General features: G+C 42.1%; 3 protein-coding genes across 8 annotated transcripts; 2 read left to right on the top strand and 1 right to left on the bottom strand.

Moving 5' to 3' along the window:
* Window positions 1–193: 193 nt before the first annotated feature.
* Window positions 194–4,250, top strand: ppp1r32 (protein phosphatase 1, regulatory subunit 32). 5 transcript variants are annotated; one of them, XM_037108511.1, is made up of 12 exons: window positions 194–493; window positions 789–909; window positions 1,011–1,134; window positions 2,616–2,781; window positions 2,865–2,910; window positions 3,042–3,142; window positions 3,235–3,300; window positions 3,402–3,494; window positions 3,581–3,646; window positions 3,729–3,823; window positions 3,926–4,030; window positions 4,112–4,250. In XM_037108511.1, the coding sequence occupies exons 1-12, from the start codon at window positions 476–478 to the stop codon at window positions 4,128–4,130; spliced, it is 1,020 nt and encodes a 339-aa protein (XP_036964406.1). In that variant the 5' UTR covers window positions 194–475; the 3' UTR covers window positions 4,131–4,250. The 5 variants fall into 5 exon arrangements, with proteins under 5 accessions (XP_036964406.1, XP_036964410.1, XP_036964408.1 ...); XM_037108515.1 differs by having other exon boundaries at window positions 195–439; XM_037108513.1 differs by having other exon boundaries at window positions 195–439; window positions 776–909.
* Window positions 4,251–6,194: 1,944 nt separating this feature from the next.
* Window positions 6,195–10,137, bottom strand: LOC119025136 (leucine-rich repeat-containing protein 10B). The gene is made up of 2 exons (XM_037108509.1): window positions 9,480–10,137; window positions 6,195–9,325 (listed from the first exon to the last, which is right to left on the bottom strand). Exon 2 carries the CDS (start codon window positions 9,072–9,074, stop codon window positions 7,866–7,868), a length of 1,209 nt encoding a protein of 402 aa, XP_036964404.1. The 5' UTR covers window positions 9,075–9,325; window positions 9,480–10,137; the 3' UTR covers window positions 6,195–7,865.
* A 5,869-nt stretch (window positions 10,138–16,006) lies between these two features.
* fads2 (fatty acid desaturase 2) lies at window positions 16,007–24,323 on the top strand. 2 transcript variants are annotated; one of them, XM_037105907.1, is made up of 13 exons: window positions 16,007–16,469; window positions 16,997–17,323; window positions 18,393–18,503; window positions 18,844–19,041; window positions 19,132–19,233; window positions 19,305–19,430; window positions 19,525–19,585; window positions 19,672–19,748; window positions 19,908–20,005; window positions 20,815–20,911; window positions 21,007–21,086; window positions 21,614–21,739; window positions 22,782–24,323. In XM_037105907.1, the coding sequence occupies exons 2-13, from the start codon at window positions 17,114–17,116 to the stop codon at window positions 22,831–22,833; spliced, it is 1,338 nt and encodes a 445-aa protein (XP_036961802.1). In that variant the 5' UTR covers window positions 16,007–16,469; window positions 16,997–17,113; the 3' UTR covers window positions 22,834–24,323. The 2 variants fall into 2 exon arrangements, with proteins under 2 accessions (XP_036961802.1, XP_036961800.1); XM_037105905.1 differs by having other exon boundaries at window positions 16,008–16,469; window positions 17,070–17,323.
* The last annotated feature ends 4 nt before the right edge of the window (window positions 24,324–24,327 follow it).

The following is a 24,327-nucleotide window of genomic DNA, read 5'->3' as shown; positions in this document are numbered from 1 at the left end:
CATCACTCCTCATCCCCCCCATCAAATCGGCAACTGAACAGAGGTAGAGCAAGCAAACAGACATTCCACAGATCACATGAAAAACATTACTAATAAATTACATTACTGTTATATTACATTGCATTTAAAAAAACAAAAAAACAGCTAGATGTTGTTGTTTAAACTGCTGTCAACAGAATGTGCATTTTACAACATGTCCTGCAGCAACATGAGATAATCCAGAGGACTCGATCTCACTTTGTATCGATTAAATAACTTGCACGGGGACAAGTGTTTAGGAAATAAGCACAGATCTGATATGCAGTGGAAACACTGAGTCTGGAGTCACCCTTCAGCTGTAGTGTTGCTGCCCTCGCGCTCAATCTCCTGGCAACAGAGACCTGTTTACCTACAAAACCAGCACAGGACTGAGAGCTGAGCAAACAACCTGGAGCTGCAGGTATGTCTGGGGACTGAGTGACGCTTTCCTTCTGCTATGGCTTCTTTTTCTGGGGTAATTCATATCCGAATGAATAAAAAATTACCCATAGCTGTACTGCAGAGCTGCTGTAACTCAGAAATCTCATACAGCATTCGATGAAAGGAGAACTTATTGCATTACTCGCTCCGGACTGTAATCAGTTTTTCAGAAAGTTCTGTTGGTTACTGTCAAAGCTAGGGGGGAAAAAGAAACACAGACAAAGGAGTTACACCTTGTTTGCAGCTTTTATTTGTGGGTACAGCACTGCACACATGCCCAGAGGATTTTTGTAATCCATCACTGTTGTCAGTGAAGGTTTCCATTACAGCAGTCACAGATGGCTGAGCAGGAGAGGACGACTGCTGGAGCAACGGGCAGCAGGGGACGACTGACCAGCAGCAAACTCTGCAATACTTCTTACTGGGAGACTTATTGTGAGAGAGTTCAAGGTGAGGGGGCAAATTTGCATTCAGCATTAACAGAAACAACTTTTATCACACTGACCAGTGGTCAGATCCTGATGGCCGACAGTCGTTTGAATGTTTTTCAGACCAAAGCAGCATGAACCTCTCTCCTTTCCTCGGACATCCCAGCGGGACCGGCTTCACAGCAAACCAGAGACCGGTCGTATTTTACAGGCCCAGCTTGGACCACGTTGACAACCCTCAGTTTGGGTAAGTGTCAGAGCAGGTGAAGGCTGACGCTCCGCAGGCCTCCACTGTAAAAATGACACTCTGATGCTTCCCAGTTGATTTCTAGCCCGCCTCAACGGTCCAGTACTATTCATGGGGATTTAGGGAGGATATATTAGCAGAAATGGAATATTAATAAGACATTATCCTTAGTGTATAATCACCTGAAAATAGGAATTTGTATGTTTTTCTTATAATAGAATGAGGCTTTAAAATCTGCAGAGGTGGCGAGTCTACCATGTTGCACAGCCATGTTTCTACAGTAGCCCACAATGGACAAAAAAAACCACTGACTCTAAGAAGGCCTCTCATGTTTGTCGGCCACTGTAGGTGGGGGATGAGAGAAGACGAACTAAATCCTACACACTTGACCTTTAATGCCCCAGCAGAGGTGTTCTCAGTTATTGATTACTGACCTATTAGGTGGAGGCTGGGAGGAGCTATGCTGGGAAATAAGAGAATACCCAAACTGTATCCGTCAACAAGCAAAGCAAAAGTGATAAACGTCTCAGTTGCTAATCAGCCACAGTCTCCTAAGCATGGGTCATGATCTTCAAAACAATCTGCACTTCACAATATTACTCTGCTAGTCATCTAATATGCTTTAAATACTTAGGAAATGGCACTAAAACCTACTGGCATTACTTTACCTTTAATATTTTTCAGATATTCAAAAACACAACATTTTATTGCATCACAACATCGCAAGTGTTTCCAGTTATTCTGGATGATTAAAGCAATGCAGGTCACATTTTCGCTGAAGACATTTGGAGACGTCACAGCAGGAAAAGCACAGGTGTAATTAATGAAATTAATGACGGGTGAATTCCACATCACTGCTTTAGGCTTCAAGGTCTCGGTGTCGCGCACGCTGACTCACTGTCACGGCTTCCTGGGACGTCAAAATAAATCGGTAATGTTTGCAGAAACACCTGCGCCTTTCCTTTTTATGACAAGTCAGGTCTGTGCACGCTCACAGCCCTGAGACAAGTTCTCCTCGGGCTTTAAAATCACGTGTGAATTCACCACGTGTGTGCAGGGTTTTTCAGATCTGTGTTCAGCGAATATAGGCTCACTTGTGTTGTTTGTTTCATTGGAAAATGGTCTGTGAATACTTTCCATGGGAACTACTTCCCACCAAATATGTAGCATACACGTTTGAACATCTTTCAATGCAGTGACAACCACACACAGGACTGTACGACGCTCTCTCATATTGGGATGCAAGCAGAAATCTCAGAAAGCGCTGATCTTCGACACCCAACACAGCTGTGTTAAATCCTCATGTTTGAGATCTTCTTATAAATTTGGAAAAATCTCAAGCCATCTTAGCAACAGACAAAAAAGCAAGAATGTAACTGTAAGTTAAGGAGAAACGTTTTTGTGTTTTTCTACCTGACTGATGGATGAAATGAATGTTCCCCTCTTGCCTAAAAAGCTCGTTACCTTGTTTTCATCTACAGACTCCTGCTATCAGACAATTACAAGTCCCAAACTAAACGACACTACCGGCCTCACATCCAGCCTGATTATTATTCCGGGCCTTTGCCAAACCTCGTTAACGAACACAGACGAAGCGGCTTCCATCAGCTGAAGAGCCTTCCAAAGACGGTGACTGCAGAGGCGAAGGTATGACTCGACGACGCACAAACACGACAACACTTCTCGCGTAGTAAATGTCTCATTATCTGTCTTCTTGAATGCCTCTTCAGACGGAGTACCAGCGATTGTTTGTGCCACATCCCCTCACATCTACAGGTAAAATAGACAATGTGAAAACCAGAGTTTATGTGAATGTGTTATGGGAAATATACAAAACAGCAAATTTGAGAGTGTTATTTTCCATCACGACCTGTTGGGAACGCTTTACACTGTTGCACGTCCTCCAGTTTCCCAGAACCTGGTGACTTTGGGTCCCAAAGGAAAAACTGGTTTCACGGAAGAGACAGACCGCCAACCATTCACATTTCAGGACAGAGAGAGCTGCGCAGTAAGTATCGTCTCTGGAGCTGCACGATAACATCAGCACCTCGTTGTAACGCTCCGCGCTCGGTCTCACTGCTCTCACCGTTTTGTCGCCAGGTTGAATCTCGCCAGACTCACAGCTCGGTGACGAAAACGGACTTCATGCCACCGACATTTCTGCAGGTTGACCCGCATGACTTCTCTCACTCTGGCTTTTTCTTTAAAAGGATGTAATGTTATTCTCCGCAGTCTGTTTGCTGTAACTATGCGTTTCTCTGCCTCAGTTTGGGGTCACCGAGGCGAGGCCGGGCCTGTGCCGCCTTTCTTCTCGAGAAACAGGATTCACTCGAGGTGCCATCGCTCCCTTGGCCTGCCCGGTTAGTATTGACTTCCTCCCGGTCAGCTGTAGTAGATTTTAATGATTTCACTTTAACCTCAACATCCTTTCATTCCGCTCCTCTAGAGCTCTCTTCTGCCATGGAAGCAAACTCAAAGTAAAGCACCGACTCTGAAGACCATTGGGAAAAAGGTTATATATTTGGATCTTACAGCTTTTTTGCTTTTTCCTTTCTTGTTATCTTGAGTATTAAGACTGTAGTTGTGTTTTCTAGGAGCCCACAGGGGCTCTTCTGAACGCTCCCAGCAACCAGATCTTCCCTGAGGCGCCTTACGACCGTTCAGACTTCACCACACATTATAAGAGCATGTAAGAACTTTCTAGATTGACCGGTAGAAAAAAAGGAGTATATCCTCCTGTTTAGTTGGCAAATATCCAGTGTAAAAAAACAACAACAACATTATTTTACAGGTTCTGTCATTGCGCTGACACTGAGGAGTTGAAATCTGGCCACACTCCCTCAGGAATCTACGGCGTGAAAATGGACAGCGGCTACAACCGTCGAGACACGGACAGGTAAACAAAGGAGCTCCCAGAAGTCACGTCATGCATAATGTTCCCTGAACTGACACGACCCTTTTTTTTCTTATCTCACAGGTTCATCTTAACAAGCTAGACCCTCACAGAAAAAACCCAAACATTTCTCGTTCACTCATCACTCCTTTCTCTGCTTTTAAGAGTCACTTTTGTATACATAAAAATGGTGGTTGTGACAATAAACTGTTGTTGTATCAGATTTCCTTATAATCACATCACGATAACCTTAATCACTCCCCCATCTGAGTCTTTTTACAAAAGCGCTGTCAAAAAAAAACCAAAAAAACAACACACGGCTAATTTTCGTCTCTTTGTGGAGTCCTTCTTTGAGCAAGTTGAAAAGCTGCCAGTCACACAGCTGTGTGGAGAGAGTCGTTTGAAAGCCAAAGAGGGAGTGAAAGAGATGATGCATTGTCTCTGACCGCCTCGCTGTCAGTGACCTACGGAGAATGAGAGGAGTGTAAACTAATGAGCAAAATAATTACACTCAGTCTGAGTACGGCACCGATTCCCGTCCACGTCTGCACTGTGTCAAACTGTTCTGCCACCCACAGCTGCGGAGCGAGGCAGCAGAGCACCGGCCGAGGAGAAGGATTGAATTTCCAAAAGCATGTGTCATATACTGCGGCTCCATATTAACACCTACTGTGGGCCAGCGCTCAGAAACGGCAGTGGTTTTACATTATCAAGTCAAATAAACACAAAGACTGCGGTGTCAAAACAAGAGATAAAACCTCGCCAAGTGTCCGCAAAGAATTGTTGGTGCCAACAAAGTATAGATGGTAGATCATGTTTAATTAGCTGCTCATACGTCTTCCAGAGCTGAGCAGTGTAATAACATGTTTGGGGGAATTTTTATCGTTTTGTTTCATGAATGTCAAATATTTGATGATTTCATGAGAAGAACGTGAAGTAAAAATCTTTGTGGAAATTTTAGCCACGCTAGCAGCTGGAAGAGTTGGTCTGTCAGGTGAGGATCCAGCACTTCCAGGTCCAGACTTAAATATCTTAACAACTACTGGACTCTATCACCCGAGTGATTCCTCTCGCTCCACCAGCAGGTTGACATTTGGTTTTAGGTGAAATGTAACAAATACTGAATGGCTTGCCATGAATTTTGGTGCAGACATTTATGCTAACCTAACGACAGTCGCTGCTGAAGTGGTACTGTTCTCAGTGCTAACTAGAAAATGTTAGATGGTAAACAGTAGGCTACAATTGCTAAACATTAGCATGTTAGCACTGTCACTGCATAGGGGTGAAAATTGCATGTCAGCTTTGGACGGGACAACTACGTGACACTTTCTAACGAGACATTTATACAAAAATCTATGGTTTTATGTAAAAAGGGAGATTACTGTATATCACATTTATAAATGTAATTCAATTCAATTCAACTTGCAATTTAATGTGCAATTAAAACATAAATGTAAGCATTTAATGCATTGCGCCAGAGTTAGCCTTAGGCTAATTTACATCTGCAGTCCCAATAAAAGCAAACATCCCCAGCTTGAGTTCTGTCTCCCCGGCACAGACACAGGAGTCGAGACGCGCTGCCACACGAGAACGAGCATAAATATTTCAGCGTCGGGGATAAATATTTCACACTTTCAATGAGATGTGAGAAAAAGATACGTGGAGGGAAAGAGGATTGGATTACATACGAGCCCCACATGAATAATGAGTGCAGAGATGAGAGGAGAACAAGGGCCGGACCTGCTCCACGTTGGGGATGGAGGTAGGAGAGGTGTAGTCACCGACAAAAAGGAGTATACAGAGGCCATGACAGACCGGAGACTCTGACCTGAAGGGGCCTTTTAGTTTTCTTTTTCACAGAGTAAAAAAATCACCTGCTTGAGTCCATTTCCTGTGCGGACCTCCCTATGGACTTACCTTTTATGGTGAGGCTCCCCAGCTATTCATCCTGCCTGTCTCCATCTCCTTCTTGGCACTGACACCCACACCACTGCTTACACAACACTGACAAGGGTTGGAGGGGTTGTGTTTAGCATGTCATAAATATTTTGTAAATCCAAATCCAATACACACATTTACATGCAGCCTCGGTTTATAAAAATAGCAATGAGGCGAGGTGAGGTGCGCTGGTAGGCACGTTAAACAGACACAGGCCATGACGTGTGGAAATACTACAGTGAGTCAGTCGTGTAAACGTTCGCCGCCGCTGACACGTTCACCAGCTCCCAATTAAGACATACTTTCACATAAATGATTGACAGTGACTTCATCAGCTCAGTTAATATTTAATAATGCGAGACTCGGTCTCCTGCGTACACTCAGAAAACAACACTAATGTAAAACAGACTCACTACTCACACACACACGTAACCACACACTCCTCCTGAGTCCTGCTCTGATCTTTTTTGGTCATTTGCAGCTGATTGAGATGTCGCAGGTGTTGTCAGTTTACAGTGTCATAATGCCTCATTTATTTTCACAGTTAACAATAAATTAGGAATTAGCAGCTCAGTTAGGATAGTCCCACCGCTCCCCCTGTGATTTTCCATCCACCTCCACCTGCCCGCAGATCATCTGAGTCTGGATGTATGAAGGGTCCTCCATGCCAGGGCTGGGCAGAGTGGCAATATTACATCATTACGTGATATGAGACCATATATCAGTGTTGTCTTTCCCTGGTTTTAAACAATGCACTACTGTGCGGTATGGATCTAGGACTTTGTTAGGCTGCTTTTCAGCATTTTCATTACTTTTGTTTAAGGTTAATAATAGTGATGCATGGATCTTGATGAAAGAAATCAGGCATATTACGTGGCTGGTATTTATGACTGAGCACAAAAGTTTGCGGAGGTATGCACTCGAGGACCATTCCAGTTCAATTAAGTATATCCATGTGTTAATTAGTGTAGCAATTAGAGATGAGACGATAAAAGATCGTATCATGGATGACGATAAAAAACACAATAAATTTATTGTGGTGAATCGAGATATCCTAAGTCATAAGAGGAATAGGTTATTGCGTAAGAAAAAAAGACACCTAACTTAAAAAAATTATTACTGATTTAAAATTCTATCATTGTGTCCTATCTAAAACAAAACAAAACAAAAAAAGTCAGGTTTAAGTGATTCCAGTATGTTTAAAGGGCAATTTCAGCTCTTGCTTTTTAGATTTAGGAACATTTTGACGATTTTCGTGATAAAATCGTGACTCACGATTACCTGTATGTAGGACAGGATCATCGTGGCACATCATTTTCATATCATCTCATGCCTAGTGTCAAAACTTATCTCTACAATATTTTTGCAACATTGATATCAAGATTTGGTCAAAAAATGATTTTGAAATTGGATTTTGTGGCCCAGTCCTTGCATGAAGTGCTTCAAGATACATATTTTGTATCACGATACAGCCAATAAATTAAAGCCTACCTGATATCAGTTTTCCCATATTGGTGAAATGCATCAATGATTTATCAGTATTGGCGTCTATGCTGTCCAATATGCCCCATTATGAAAAAAGTTTGGGGTTTTTTTTTGCATTAAAAAGCAGAGTAAGATTCTTGGGGTCATTTATTATCATAAATTCCCCGTCATGTTTACTGTTTCAGTGCACTGATGTCTTTTAAGACAATAAAGTTGAATATCCTGCCTCTGTGACGGATATTTGTCACAAGTGTTTGAGTATATTTCAAGAAGCACTGCAAAAAATATAGTTATTCCAGCTATTATATCAATATTGAAAGTTTTTACACCCTAATATCAGTATTGTTAAAATAGAGTGTCGGCTCTATTAAGATTATTGCAGTATTATTTTAAGGCCTTTGCGCCCAGCCCTGCTTCATGCTCCTTCATCTTGTCTCCCTGTGTCCTCCAGCTCCTCGTACTCATAGTCCATGTCACCCCTCTCGTACTCCAGCTCCTCTCCCTCGTACTCAAACCCCTCGCCCTCACATATCAGCTCCTCCGTCTCATACTCGATCCCGTCCTCGTCATACACGAGTTCAGCCCCGTCGTACTCCGTCACTGGCAGCTCCGTGTCCTCTTCCTGCTCTTTTGCCTCGTCCTCTTTAAAGTCTGCGTCCCCTACAGTCACCACAGCTTCGTTCACCGCCTGTTTGGAGTTGGAGCTGCTGTTCTTCAGGATGCCGTGAATCACTGGCTCCTCTCCTGCCAGAGCCAGCTCCTCGGCCTCCTTCTCTGCGGCCTTACGTCGCCTCTCAAACTTGGCCTCGCGCGCCTCCAAGAACTCTGCGGCGCCCTCCCCGACCACGAGCACCTCGTCGCCAACTTTGGGAGGGGTGTCCACCGGGTTGTGGTCGTAGGAGAAGAGGCGCAGGGCGTGGAGGCGCTTCAGGCTGGGAAACTCTGTTATCTTGTTGCGGTCCATGTCCAGTATCTCCAAGTGTTCCATTCGCAGCAGGACTCTGGGGAAGGTGTCAAAGCGGTTCCCGTAGAGCCATAATCCTCTCAAAGACTCCATACGCCAGAGGTCGGGGGGCAGCGTCTTCAGCCGGTTGTCCCCAATCTGAAGGGACTTGAGGTTGGGCAGGTCGTAGAGCTCCCGTGGGAATCTCTGGAAGTAGTTGCTCTCCATCCACAGGCAGCGCAGACTCTGCAGGTTCCTCAGCTCAGGCGGGAGGTTCATCAACCTGTTGCTGCCCAGGTAGAGGCGAGTGAGGTTAGTGAGCTGGCAGACGGCCGGAGGGACGTCCTCCATCTTGTTGAAGTCGAGGGCGAGTATCCGCAGACCCTGCAGCTGGGAGAGGCTGTCCGGCAGAGTGCGCAGCCTGTTCCCGCAAACGTACAGCTTCTCCAGATGCATCAGTCCAGGAACGCGCGACGGCAGACGCTTAAATTTGCGGTAGCTCAAGTCCAGCACGGGGTCCCCGCTGTCAAACAACTCCTCCACCCCGAGTGGAAGCTCTTCCTCCACCTCCTCCTCTTTCTTCTTCTCCTCGGTGACTTCTGCCTCCTCGCCCTCCACCCCTCCCTCCACTCCTCCCTCCTCTCCTTCCTCTCCCTCACCCTTCCTGGAGGAGTTGCCCATGATGTGGCCCGCAGCCCCCTGACTCACATAGGAGTCAGGGGGACAGAGTCATTTGACGAGGGAGTGTCTGTGACAAGTTAACCCTCAGTTTGGAGGCTGCTGCTGCTGCTGCTGCTGCTGCTGCTGCTCGGTTGCTGAACCCACAGGCTGCCAACAGCAACATGGTCCCAGCCAATTGACACTCTTGCAGCCATGCCACAGCGTTCTGTCAAGTGTCCATTCGTCCCGTCATCAGAAAAATACCTAACAAACTGTGGAGTAATAGTAGTGGTAATAGTAGTAGTAGTAGTAATAGTAATAGTAGTAGTAATAGTAATAATAATAGTAATAGTGCAGCCGCTGCGGGTTGAGCTCAACAAAGTACAGCTGAATTTTGAGCTGAAATTGAATTCTGGCAGTCCTTACCCTCTTTAACTCCCTCCAGGCTTTTAAGAGACAGATAAGGCGCCAGCTTCGAGGTCACCTGTCCACGTGATCCAGTCTGTCTATGAGAAAGGAAAAAAAAAAAAAAACAAGACAGAAAAAAAAAAAGAAAGAAAAAAACGAGGTGCCACTTTAGGACACTAATAGTCGCTCCTCCCGCCGGGTGTCGGTGGATGAGCCCACAGTGCGCGCAGCTCGGTGACCTGGCCGCCAGCAGTTAATGGAAGTCTGTCCACTAGTTAATGCAGCTGCTCCCCATCAGAGGCCGAGGTCTCCCGGAGTTATAATCCGCGCAGGAAAGAGGAGAAATTGCACATTCTGGAGGAAAAACCTGCTGCACCGGACAGACTGAGAGAGAGAGAGAGACTCCTGATGTTGGCCGCTCCGCACCATCAGTGAGAAGGTTTACATTAAACTGCTGCCTCCCTCTTCCTCCTCCCCCCTCTTCCTCTTCCTCCTCCTCCCCGTGGAACCGGAGCAGAGGACATTCATATCACATGGTCAGTGTGTGTGTGTGTGTGTGTGTGTGTGTGTGTGTGTGTGTGTGTGTGTGTGTGTGTGGGTGGTGATGTGGGTGTGTGTTAAGAGTACACTACAAATAACTTTCCCTCCGATCGCGTATTAAAAAACAAACAACCAAAAAAAAAAAAAGCAGTTAATATTGAAATTGTTTCTTTTTGTCAATGAAATTATATTTGCTTATTCAGATACATCTTATTTTGAAAAGTCTGCCTGCAGAGTTTATCAGAGGATATCTGATTATATATATGAATATATGTGACAATGCACAGCAACAAACATAAAACATCTGTAGATCTTCATTTGGAATATACATTTATAGTGAAAGCAAGTTTTGGAGTCAGCATTTCTGGATTTCCAGCTAGTTTGCACTTAAAGTTGCACCATGTAGTTGTGGAGAAGGAATCCAAACTCAGAATTCTGATAGTTACAATATTAATGAGACAATAACACAAACTCAGTATTTATGTTTTTCCATAAGTGAATGAAACAAAGTATAAACAAAGTAAAACAGTATGAAACTGTGTTTAAGTTCAGTTTAACAGTTTGTTTATTTTAGTTTGTTAAGGCATAAAAGTCAGTCACTGAAGATCTTTCTCTTTCGATTGACAGATCTTCCTCAAAACCATGTAATGCACCTTTAACTTAAATATTTCAAATCCATAAAAGAGTTATGCCAATGAGAATCAACTTTCGCCTTTCATCTAGTAGGCTTTCATACACACAAACTGTGTTCCTGTTATAATATTACATATGCTGTATGCATGCAGTGTGTAGGTCAGTGTAAATAGTTCATTTATTCATTGATTTCTCAATCAATGTATAGTTAATTAAATATGAATGGGTATTCATATTTGGTATAATATGTATATATTGTATTTGCTTGACTATTCCAATCGTCATTTTGTCTGATGTCTGTGTAGTTCTTTCTCTATCTGTTAACTTTGCCAAGGCATCATCTAATAAAGTTTTAAGCTTCTCACCCGTCAAATAAAGCATTAAAAATAAACATACACACTGTTGGAAACTAATGTCCATTATATCTATATCCATCCAGAAGTACTCTGGAGTTTGACTTTTGGCTTTACTCAGAATATTTCTAAGTCTCTTTCTACATTTATTTGTAAAATGCAAATACAGTGTGAGAGACCAGTAATGATCACACAGTCTCCTGGACACACCAAACATGGTGACTCCAGCGCTGGTTTGTTTCAGCTTCAGCAGGTTTTTATTGACCAGTTAAAAAAAGCTGTGACGACAGACTTCATGTGTATCTTTCTGCTTGGACGCAGGACAGATGACAAAATACCAAAAAAAAAAAACAAAACCCTGTAAACTGATTCCAACACTCACAGCGTCCAGTATGAGGCAGATGTAGGAATCATACAAATGTAATTGACTCCACCTCAGATAGATGGATAGATACATACATAACAAATCCCACTAAAGATCTGAATGAATGTGACACGACTATGTAATATATTCTTACACTGTGGCTCAAAATAGCACCAAAAATCTGATGAGCCCAGAGGAAGTTTTAAACACAAGGACAACAGCAGTTAAAGCACGAGCTGACTTTATCCTGTGGAGGAATACTCACTTCCTCTTCTTCTTATAGCAATGACAGAATACTCCATTACAACAGCATACTCAGAGTAGAGAGCAAGGGACTGAATGTAAGTTTGGGCATTTAAAATAGAGTATCCTACTTCAAGGGGAAAATTACTCCGGGAGTTTGTTTTTATGCTTCAGTTACGAGGGGACATATTTTCACTTTACTACAATTCTTTGGAGGTTTTTTTTGTAACAAGTTATTTTGAAGATACAGACAACAATATTATAACATGAATGCCTCAGTAGCTCAGTTGGTGGAACGTGCAGCCCGTGTGCAGAGGTTGTGTCCTCGCTGCAGCAGCCCAGGCTTTGAATCAGACCTCTGGTCCTTTGCTGCATTCATCCCCCCTCTCTCATCCCTCTTCCTGTCCCTCTTCAGCGGCTCCATTGAATAAAGCCATTGAAACGCCAGAAAACAAACAAACAATGAAGGAGCACTTCTTCTACTTAATGAGTGCTTTTGCTATTTGAGTGCTTTGGTGCTTTTAAGTGCTACTTTACTTAAAAACAATACAAGGCGCTTTTAACTGGTTATGAAATGGTCTTCAATGAATATGTATACCTCCTTATGAGCTACATGAGCAAAGGAGACAGTCAGTGAGAAGACTGGATGTTTCTGCGTTATTATTATAGTTACTCTTAAAGGGTGAGTTCACCCAAAAATGGAAATGTAGTTGTCATCTTCTCAGCCACTTGTCGGTGGAAAGTTAAGTGAAGTTTTGTAGTCCACAAAACATCTCTAGAGCTTCACAGTAAAACAGGGTTGCAGCATTCTCCTAAACAGCTGAAGCAGATGGGGACTTGTTTTAAAATGTTAAACAACTGAAAAAACAAACAAAAAAAAACATTAAATGAATTGCTTCTTTCTTTTACTTAGTTCCAAAACAAATGCAAGTGCTCGCCCGGTCAAGATCTTAAAACACAGCAAACCAAAATCAGAGGACTAGTGGCGACAGAAATCGACTGTTGTGTCATCTAATGCCGCCTGTGCCTCAGTCAAAAACCTCCACGTGATCACACAGCACAGACTACAGCTGAGGGCCAACTAGCGTTAATATATAACTGTAATCTCCAAAAACTAACTTGAAAGTTTCAGCATTTGGATAAATGTAGCAGAGTAAGTGTATCATTTCCATCAGTCATGCAGGAGAGTTGAAATCTTCCCACAATGAAAATACTAAGACAAGGTACTAATGTCTCAAAATGTCACAGATATATTGGGTCTCTCTCTCCACCTCTGACCTGATTGAATCCTGGACAACAGCAGACAGGCGTTCTGATTGACAGCCTGTTTTGTTGGATGTGATAATGAAGAAAAGCCTTGAAAAGCTGCTGGGGTCAGATGTACAGCTCCTCTGTCAGCCTGATGAGCTGTGGCAGAAGAAGCGGACAAACAGGGAGACAGGCTGCACGCTGCTTGAGGATAATCCTGTCTGATATGCTGAGGACCAAAAGAGCTGATTTGCAAATTTCTGCACCGCATTGAAATGACCCTGAAATGACACAATGGACTGTAAGCATCAGAGAGGCAGACAGAGACCTTGGGCGGTGGATGGATGTGACGGCTGAGGTGAATGTGTGATGAAGCGCTGCGTGTCCCAACAATTATGGAAACATATGGAAAACATATGGAAATACCAACTAACACACAATAAAAGAAAAACTAAACTAAAGCAGAAATGGTCAGTCCTTTTTCATGTACCGAAAGAAACCCATGAATAATGATGAGATTTTACTCATTTGGGTGATACGACATTGTTCATCATCACAAGACTGTAATGGTTTCTGCCGTTGCATCCTCTGGTTTAAATCAGGACAAGGAAGGCGTCTGAATAAAGGAACACAACTGCAACATCTGATGGTGGAGGACGGAACTGCACCAGACCAGTCATAATATATTTATCAATGTTAAGATGGTAACAGGTATCATAAACGCTTCAGTCTTGTTATCTTCAGCTGTAAAAGCTAAAAACATTTATGATTTCAATAAATGGCTTAATTACTTAATTACTTTTGTTAATGGTACGTTTTCCACCAAATGTGCTTGAATTTGTACAAAAATAAAATGTTCATATAGTAATATATTGTGAGGACAGAGCAAATATTTGCTTCTTTCTTTTGAGCACAAATGCAAATATTTAGCAGTTAGATGTGTCAAAACATGCGGACAACAATCATACAGTATATGTATAATAACACATTATTCATTGCATTATAGCCTACATGAAGACGTGTTTTTCAAATCAATCAAATAAGATTTCAGATAATTTTGCAGACTGGTGTTTTATTTTCACTTTGACATTTAAGTGGCGTTGCCTAAAAAAATCCCAAACAAAAATGACATTAAGGTTAAGTTCACTTAAAAATTATCATTTAGTCACCCCCATGTCCAGAGAAGGTCAGGTTAAGTTCTATCGTCCACAAAACATTTGTAGAGCTTCATATGAAAAAAAGTAGCCAGAGACTTGTTATAAAATGTGAAAATAAACAAATAAATTGGCTCCATACAACTTGTCTGGCACAATCCAAGTCTTCGAGCCCTGCGATCCCAAATTGAATTTTAGGCAATTGAATAACAGACATTATTTACACCCTTGACGGAAGGTGCGATTGTGCTCCCACTTCAGAGAGACTGCACAGGAACCCTTTTAGCTTGGCAGCTACAGTGCAGATTTTGGCTTTTTAAACAGTGTAGATAATGCCTTAAAAATACATTTCCGATCTTATTCAGTTGTTTACGAGAATGCTGCAACACTGTTCTTTTGTAACGCTCCAGATGTGTTTTGTGCATGACAAAACGTCACCAGAGTGTAAGTAGATATTGATTGTTGGATGAACATATCCTTTCAATTTACTTTAATTTAATATTGTAAAAATCCCCTTTGATGACATCAAAGGGGATGGAAACTTTTATAGGCATTGTAGCTGGACTTGGCATGGCACCATTGTAACCATTGGTAGTATGAAGCCCGTAACCTGGAATTTAACCTGGGAGCGTGGGCAGGATTTCAAATTATTTGGCATTCAACCAACACCACTCTTACTCTGTGCTTTTTGAAACATGTTTTGAATTTGTTAGTAATGAGAAATAATGTTTTGATGTGCTATCTGGCAAAGTATGATAAACATCTTTAAGAGACAAGGTTTCACGATCAACGGTTAACTCCTGGAAACCTTGGGTCCAGGCATTCATGTGGATGGCACTTTGACCATGCACAAGGAACATGACAAAGAGTTCAAGGGGTCAACCTAGCCTTCCCGAAATCCCAATCCCATCAAGTGGCATCACTCAAGGGATCCGCCAGGAATGCCTTGTGGTCATCACAAAGGTCAGAGCCAAGTCTGATCCATGGTGAGGCCTCGCCATGGATCAGACTTGGCTCTGACCTTTGTAATTGTCCTGTTCAGGCATCTCCACTGCCCTCCACTCAGTCTTAAGAATAGCTACATCACAGTGCTGTGTTGATTTCAGCTCAGTACTGAATACAAAACGCTTGAGGCCTGAGTACAACATTCTGCGGTTGGATATTGGACTTCCTCACAAACAGACCCCAGACAGTTAGGATTGGCAGTCACACTTATTCTGTGGAGCCCTCCAGGGCTGTGTGCTCAGCGCCCTTCTTGTCACTATGTGCACCCATGACTGCACACCCAGGCATCAAGCAAACTCTATTATGAAGTATGCAGGCGCCACTACCATCATCGGCCACACTGTAATCAAAGATCAGAGAGCTCATATTGGAAGGAAATCAAAAAGCTTGCAAACCAAAGAGCTTAACGGTTGACTTTAGAAAAAAGGGGGCAAAGACAAAACTCCCCCGTCTACGTCAGTGGAGCTGAGGTGAACATATTAATGTTCCTGGGAATAAACATCACAGGATGTCTATCACAGACATCACACATCTCCACAAAGCTCTTACAGACGAGCAATAGTCACCGTTGAACCCCCTTTCCACTGGGAATAAGGAAAGGTGGTCAAATGTCCATATTGCTTTTCCAAGAATTGAACTGGGCAGCTTGTCCAGATGTCCAGATGTACATATATGGAAAAGGGCATGTGGTCACAAAAATCGACTGCTTTTTATGGCAACAAACCAAATAAAACTAAGTTAAAGGTCAGTACAACTTTTTTTCTTTATTTACATGTGGCGGACCCTGCCACCTTTCTATTTTCCAACAGTGTTTTGTAGACATTACTTTCCTCTGAGAACAGCTTGTCTATTCGGTTATGGAAAAGTTTGTATCAGTACCCCATTAACATGATAAACATTAAAATTCTCCAAAACTTACATAGTGCCCCTTTAACGCGTCAGCGGTCATGCGCATGCTCCTGGAATTTCTCTCATAGTCACTTTTATTTCGTAGAGTTTATTCTGATGCAGATTTTGACTGCAACACAACAGACCACTGTGGGATTTGCTGTTTTTACCCGAGCAGCCCACTTCTTCCTCCGCTGTGAGGCTGTAATTGAGGGAAAGTGTACAAGCGACGTGCTCCCGCAGACTGTTTCCGTCTGAGCGCACAGGGCTCTGTGTAATATTCAGATGAGCCGTTTATTGAGCCTATTGCACATCAGCCGGTGGTCCAGGATATACTGTACGCCGATTGGCCCAGAAACCCTCGAATGATCGGCTCGGAATTTGTACTGAATGAGTGGGTGAATGAGTCCGTGAACACACTGGGGGCAAGACAGAGGATGAATTTTGGGGATGTGCACGATTAAAAATGGACAGTGAACGCATCGGGGGCGCATATAAGTGAGGCGGTGTGTTAATGTGAGTGAACGATAGGGGAAAAAAAACAAACCCGAGCAGAGGAGCAGCCGAAAATCTGGACACTGTAAGTCTGAAATATATTAATTTTTTTCACATCATCTTCACGCATGCAGCGGGCCTGGAGCGCCTGTCTCCCCCTGCCATCTGCGATTTTTATGCTGAATTCATCGATCCACGGACGATAAACGCTATTCGACAGACAGTGTCGGTGTTTAAAATGTCTGCTTTGTGTCCTTTTTCTGATGGATGCGACTTATTGCTGACACGCGCTGCTGTATAAAATGAATAGTCTCCGACGCGCAAACAAGCTAATTATAGATTATTTCCGGAATTGAATCATCTGACTGTGTGCATGTCGACACAGACAAATGGTGATCCCTTCATATGTGTGTATGAAAAAAAAAAAAAAATCCGCCCCGCCTCATCAAAGCAGCCTCCTCGTTGTCGGATTTCACCATGAATTATTAGTGAAGATGTTCCCCCGCTCTTTGTCTCACTTCTCTTGTGTCTCAATCAGCTGGGTGGTTAAAGTAAAACAGAGCAACAGGTTAAAATCCTCCTCCTCTCCCTCTGCACACTGTGTGCCTGCAGACCGTCGGCGGGGTGTTAAGCGGATCATTTTCACGTCCAGGTGTTAAACTTTGGGGCCGTCTGGATCTTTCAGTGTGCAGCAGGACCGGTGGATCCAGGCCAGAGACAGCACTGAGGATGGGAGGCGGAGGCCAGCTCACGGAGCCAGGGGAGCCGGGCAGCAGGCGAGCTGGTGGCGTTTACACCTGGGAGGAGGTGCAGAGCCACAGCAGCAGGAATGACCAGTGGCTGGTGATAGATCGAAAGGTCTACAACGTCACAAAGTGGGCCAAGAGGCACCCGGGAGGATTCCGGGTCATCAACCACTATGCTGGAGAGGATGCCACGGTAACACAATTGTTTTATTATTATTATTATCATAAAGCCTGAATTACACCTCTCTGTGAATGTAAGTGGCTTTTGTTGTTGTTCATAAATGTCACTTTCAACTCCATGTAAGAGAAAATTATTGTGTCTTTTACTATATTACATACAGAACCAGAACCATTGAGAACCGGTCCAAAATCACCCAATTCCATCTTGATGATATACCTCTGAGATAATCAATTTCTTGTATCGATGCCCGGATCAGAAGAGACGTTGCACAAGTCTCTCTCTTATCTGTAGTAGGGATGGGAATCAAGAACGTGCTCCGATTCTGAACCGGTTCCAAATTAAACAGCGGTGCTTTTGAACGCGAGTCACATGCGTGCCTTCTTCTAAGGAAGCTTGTAAGCTGTGTTCATAGTCAAAGATAATAAAACTGTGGTGTTCATGCCGACAAACCTGCCACACTTCTGCCTGCCACCTTGTCACATTTCAAATGTCTAGGAGTTGTTATTTATTCAACCAAAAACACATTTTTCCATCTTAAAGTCTCAAAAAGTATGATTTAGAGATAAAGGAAGGCCAGGGATCCAATATTTAACAACAAAGAAAATATTCTGGAAAAATCATGAAAAATGTGCAGCAGAACTTAGTTTTTTCTCCTTTTGTGTCCCATCAATCATCTACAACCCCTTATATTTATCAAACGTCTCTTTGGAGGGTCACATGGTTGGTTGGAAAAACACCCAACTGCATATAAAGTTCTTAGTAAAGTAAAGCAGCTCCTCCACAACCAGCCATAGCTAAGTGAAATACTGCTTACAATACGATACATTATAAGATGTGATACAATATAAAATGATAGGTTAATGAAATGATACGTTAATGAAATGATACAATATTATATGAAACGATGCCATACGATACGATGTGACGCAATATGATACAATACGATACGAAACTAAATGAATACCATAGTGTTGTAGCATTGCCATTTTCACATCAGTAAATGTTCTGAGCTTCTGATAAATGTACAAAACTGTTTACTGACTGCATTGTATTGACAGGACTTCGTATTTCTGTCTTCCAGGAGGCGTTCACTGCTTTTCACCCTGATTTGAAGTTTGTGCGGAAGTTTCTGAAGCCTCTGCTGATTGGAGAGCTGGCAGCGACGGAGCCCAGCCAGGACCGAAATAAAAATGTGAGATACGTCTGTGATTCCTCGTGTGAAACTCCAAACTCTCATTCATGCAGCAGCTTTAGCGTCTTTAGTGTCAGCGAGACAGGGTGGCAGGATGAACATCATGTTCAGAAAGACCATAGGAAAAGGAGAAGGTCAGATATTCACGGATCCGTTTCGTTATTCATGAGTCTTACAGTGCTCGGACACGTCTGAGATTCTGGACACTCGTGTTTCATTAGCTGTTAAATAACTCAAAACACCTTAACACCCCGAGCCCTGCTGCTGTACCTCATCAAATGATATTACAGCATGCCTTTTTTTCCTGAAAACTGTCTGTTTCTTCCTCTCCCGCTCGCAGGCGGCGGTCATTCGGGATTTCCACACTTTACGCGTGCAGGCGGAGAGCGACGGTCTGTTCCGAGCTCAGCCGCTGTTCTTCTGCCTCCACCTGGGTCACATCCTGCTGCTGGAGGCCCTCGCCTGGCTCATCATCTGGCTGTGGGGAACCAGCTGGACACTGACGTTTCTGATATCGATCATCCTGGCAACTGCTCAGGTGACTCCCAGCGTCGTTATCTCTAAACTAACAATGAGTAACATTCTGCTGCAGACGGATTCCAACGTTTCTCTTCCAATTCCCCCCTAGGCGCAGGCCGGCTGGCTGCAGCACGACTTCGGCCACCTGTCTGTCTTCAAGAAGTCCAGCTGGAATCACATTTTGCACAAGTTTGTCATCGGTCATTTAAAGGTTATTTGTATTCTCGATCGATAATTCCTCTCTGAGAGTTTTACGCGGATATTAAAACGTTGCTTTCTTAGGGAGCCTCTGCCAACTGGTGGAATCATCGGCATTTCCAGCATCACGCTAAACCCAACATCTTCAGCAAGGACCCTGATGTCAACATGTTGCACATCTTTGTGCTCGGAGACACTCAGCCAGTCGAGGCAAGTCGCATGAATCTGATCTTCAGCATCCAGTTTAATCTAGTAAATCGCTAACCAGCTGCTCATTCTGACTGCATCGTCCTGTCTGTTACAGTACGGCATTAAGAAGATCAAATATCTGCCCTATCATCACCAGCACCAGTACTTTCTCCTCGGTATGTTTTCTTGGAGTCATTTAAAAAGAGTGAAACTATTTTAAAAAAAACTGCGCAGAGATAATCATTGCCTTCCTCTCTTTTAGTCGGACCGCCGCTCCTCATTCCAGTTTACTTCCACATTCAGATTATTCGCACCATGATTTCCCGTCACGACTGGGTGGTAAGACGCTCTCTTCAGGTCTTGTTTTCCATATGTCAGGTTACATGCAGGCTGATAGTCTTAATAATAGTGCAGTGTATTGATGGACAATAAGCATTATAGTGAAATAGACAATGTGGCATATTGTATTAATCATACCATTGTTCTTGTCTTGGGAAGGATCTGGCCTGGTCTATGTCTTACTACCTGCGCTACCTGTGCTGTTACGTTCCCCTGTACGGCCTGTTTGGCTCAGTGGCGCTCATCAGCTTCGTCAGGTGAATTTAGACGTGCTCTAATAAGTGTTTATGTCTTGTAACTTAAGGATCAGTTGAGAGCTTTTAAATGATCGATGATTGATCGGTTTTTGAACCAAACGTCTCCATCGTGTACTCCACCCCCAAACCTTTCACCCTATTCACTAAACATCAGACTTTTCAACCAAAATGAAACTTTGAACTCTCATCAAACTAATGGAAATATCTGTTCACCCACAGTTTAACCTAACATGCTCTGAGTGCCCTAAATGATAGACAGTGAAACATTTTTAAACAGGATTCATTGTTACTGAAACTTACAGTAAAAAGCAAGAAAAATGAAAGTCCTTGAAATAAACATTAATTAATAAGTGAAAATGCTTGTTTAACTCCTTAATTGTTGCTTATATACATAGATATGACTTTATAAATGTTAATTATAGCATTAATAGCAAGTTTATTTTTCATTTATGAGACATTTATGAACACTTGAGAAATGTTGGCAACATTTTAAGACGTTTAACAATTACATAATAGTTAAGTTGGTTAAACGCAATCAATGTGTTTGTTATGCTATTGTAAACAATCATACGAAACATGATGAGGCTGTTATTAACATGTAAATAAGCTTATGAATGTTAATAAGCACCTAATGAGGACTTGTAAGTCCATATAACCTATGTAGCAACGCATTTTACATGGACCTAAATATTAAGTGTTACTAAGAAGACATGATGGAGGAGAAAGTAAAGGAGTTAGAAAGTTGACACCTTGATCACATGGTTTAAACACATTATTCACTTCTGGCGTTGTATTGTTATGAATGGCAGGTTTTTGGAGAGTCACTGGTTTGTCTGGGTGACTCAGATGAATCATCTGCCAATGGACATCGACCACGAGAAGCACCACGACTGGCTGACCATGCAGGTGCCTGCTTTATTTCCAAACACTCCCCACAGCCACCTGCAGGTGCTGCTGACGTGTTGTCTCACCTGCACTCTTTGTCTCTCCCTCCGCTTTAGCTACAAGCCACCTGCAACATTGAGAAGTCCGTCTTCAACGACTGGTTCAGCGGACACCTCAACTTTCAAATCGAGCACCAGTGAGTCTGTGTTGAGTCTGAGGACTCGGGAATAGTGTGTTCACCTGTTTGTAGGGATGGAGCTGCAGTACTGACATGCCGGCTTCGGTCAAAGCACTGAAATTATCCTTGAATAAAACAAAGCAATAAGAGACCATCCAAATATCTCTTAAAGCTCCAGCAGCACACAGGCAGCCTCATCAGGTGTTGTGTAGCGAAGCGAATCTGAAGTTAGTGTGAGGAAATACTGAAAATCATTTTACCAATGATTTAACAAGCAGCAGCATTCATTACAAACTGTGACTGTGCAGCCAGACATGCTGAGTGTCATGTGTATTAGTGCATTCTCCAGTGTGCAATGTTAATTAGTCAGCAGTCAGCGTTCCAGACAGGGAAGATTTAGGCTTTTAAAACACATCATCTGTAGGAGGTTTATGGCAGGCGTCCTTCATTACACTGGACTGAGCAGTAATTTAAACCCCAGCTGTTGACTTGTTGGATGCTATTACGTCTGACTGTTTGCCATCTGTCCCTTTTCGTCTCTGAAGTTTGTTCCCTACGATGCCGCGCCACAACTACCACCTGGTGGCCCCGCTGGTCCACGCACTGTGTGAGAAACATGGGATCCCTTACCAGGTGAAAACAATGTGGCAGGGCATCGTCGACGTTATCAGGTAAGTCCGGTGATGACAGTATCACGTTATTTACCGCCACGATGAGACACGTTGAGATTGTCAAAAGCCACAAAATACAGTTTATGTTTTCATCAGTGGCAGTTTGTTGGTTGGTTTGTGAGAGGGATTACACACAAACTACTATAGACCCCATTTACTTCTGGTTTCTCTCTTTGTGTAACATTGTGTGGTTTCTCAACACTTTTGTGAATTTCTCAGGGAATAATACATGGATTTAGACAACAAAAATGGTAGTAAAGATGAGTACAAAATTGATGTGGATACAAATAAAATCCAGATCTAGCTGATTTAAATATGATTTTTTCCTGAACTCAAATTCAGAAAGGTCTCAAGATAACTCTGAGGCACTCTCACTCTATAAACTATGAAAATGTCTTGACATAACATTTCAGTCAAAACATGTTGGAGTTTTTTTTTCTAATATCTAATATCAACATGCTGTGACAAAAAACACATTTAAATAGTTTTATAAAGGGCTCCTTGGATTCTACAGGTCACAGAGACTGAAAAGAAGTTTTACTTTTACTTTTTTTTAACCAGTTGAGATTTCTTCTTAAAGGGAGCCCTGGCCAAGACAGCAAAAAACAGCTGTATCACATAAAGAACAATCACATGAAAAAATGTCAGATTCTAGAAAACATTTTATTTCATAATAGCAACACAATGTAAACACAGTAGTAAACAAAGACAGGAGAAAAGGTCAAAGTGATAACATTAACACTTTCCAAGGATTATGTAAAACAGTGACTGAAGTTTCCTTCAGGCGGTTTGTAAAATATTTTTAAAAGTATTGCAAGCAGGAGTTCTTCTGAGGTAATGTTGTGTTTTCAGTCTGACTTCAGGCTTCAGACTTCTTGAACTGACTTATTAAGTTAAAGTGCAACTGAAGACAAAATGTGTTTTGTTTTACAAGATATAACTTTCTTCAAGACCGTTTTTCCTGCAGGACAAAGAAGAGTGGCCGGTCACCTGTCTGATAGATTGATATTATAGATGAACTGATTCTTGTTATCTCTTCCAGGTCACTGAAGAACTCAGGGGACCTCTGGCTCGATGCTTATCTCCATAAATGATTTCTTCTCTTTCTGTACCTTGAAGGAGTGATGATGTTTTTTTTTCTCAACTTCTGCATCATACATTGATTGTATCTGTGTGGTTTTATAATCTAGTTGATAGTGTGGGAATTATCTCTTTCTTATCGTCGGTGTTGTAATTCACTCTTTTTACATTCTGTGCAGGACTTTTCTCTACATTGCCTTACAGTTACCTGAACAGCAGTGGCATGGTGTTATAAATACGATTATAAACACTGATTGTGAGTTATTTAAAGTGATTTTTTTTTCTTTATTTATCACGTGATACAGTTTGAACAATCAAAAAAATGACAGATGAAAGAAAAATCTTGTGTAACCGAGGATGATGATGTAATGCGCTTAACCCTTTCATGCATGGTGTCCATTTTAAACGTTTAAACTGGAGCATCGCACCCAATAAGAAGGCGTCAGATCCCCCAAAGCCCTGCCCATGATTGCGTTTGATTATTATCTTTGTGTCTCTTCGTCGTTTAGAGCTATGGCATCATAAATTCAAAATAGTGCAGGTATAACAACATGCGACAGATACCTTGGAATAACTATTAAATCCACTTATTCTCAGAAAAGTAGTAGTTTTTCAACTAAATTAGATGCTTAAAAATACTTTTTTTCCAGATTTTCCAGATTTTTCATGGGAATTTGTGTGTGTGATTGAAAATACATTGGTCCACTACACTGAACATTACACATTTAAAGATTTATTACCTAGACATAATTATGAGAGAATTAGCAGCAGTATTAAACTTTCTCAAGATTTTATCTAAATACGAGCTCATTTGATCATTATTTAGGATGAATAATGTTGCAATCACACATTCCCTGGAGTGGATGGATGTATTTTTCCTCACAGATTGAAAAGATGTACAGCGTAAATATAATTGAAATCTGATGAAAAGTATTTCGAACGTTTCTTATTTTGTTTTTTTTAAACATCCAAAAATGAGACAATCATCGACAGAATGTAAAGAAATACGTTTTGACACGACTTCAAAGACTTCTATGTGTCTGCTGAAGCTAGCATGCTAACTGTTTACCGTCTAGTTCATGTCAATATGGCTGCTGTGAAAAAAAGGTCTATACGAACTTGCTAGCTGCAAAGAAAACTGAATTTAATAAATAACGGCAGCTGAAGTTATACTGAAGCGATATACTGCCCTCTATTTGTTTAGAGTATGAATACAACCGGTGGCCAAATTCTTAACAGTCATTCCTGGATAAACGTTTTATACCTTTGATACACTGATTTTTCTGCTGCAGTGGACATTTACGTAATTGCTTGAACACAGCACACAGCATATTGAAAAAAAGGTTATTTACATGATTTTTCACTTGTTTAAGAGTTAAGAGAAAACATCAAGAAAAAAAAAACTATTCATGCATGGAAGGGTTCATTTTTTATCTGTCAAACTTCTTCTTTACTTGCAACTCTTGTTCTGATTTTACAGTATATAATAAAGAATCTGCATTGACTGG

This window comes from Acanthopagrus latus, chromosome 8, assembly GCF_904848185.1.
Source record: "Acanthopagrus latus isolate v.2019 chromosome 8, fAcaLat1.1, whole genome shotgun sequence".
Classification (NCBI taxonomy): Eukaryota; Metazoa; Chordata; class Actinopteri; order Spariformes; family Sparidae; genus Acanthopagrus; species Acanthopagrus latus.
Note: the sequence above shows the minus strand (reverse complement) of the source record. Positions and strands in the feature narration are given on the sequence as shown.

Coding starts and splice junctions, on each gene's coding strand:
- ppp1r32 (XM_037108511.1), top strand. Junction 2,782..2,864: donor CGGTGACTGCAGAGGCGAAG/GTATGACTCGAC, acceptor ATGCCTCTTCAG/ACGGAGTACCAGCGATTGTT. Junction 3,824..3,925: donor ACCACACATTATAAGAGCAT/GTAAGAACTTTC, acceptor ATTATTTTACAG/GTTCTGTCATTGCGCTGACA.
- fads2 (XM_037105907.1), top strand. CDS start 17,114: ATGGGAGGCGGAGGCCAGCTCACGGAGCCAGGGGAGCCGGGCAGCAGG. Junction 20,006..20,814: donor GCGCTCATCAGCTTCGTCAG/GTGAATTTAGAC, acceptor TATGAATGGCAG/GTTTTTGGAGAGTCACTGGT. Junction 21,740..22,781: donor GGCATCGTCGACGTTATCAG/GTAAGTCCGGTG, acceptor TATCTCTTCCAG/GTCACTGAAGAACTCAGGGG.
- LOC119025136 (XM_037108509.1), bottom strand. CDS start 9,074: ATGGGCAACTCCTCCAGGAAGGGTGAGGGAGAGGAAGGAGAGGAGGGA.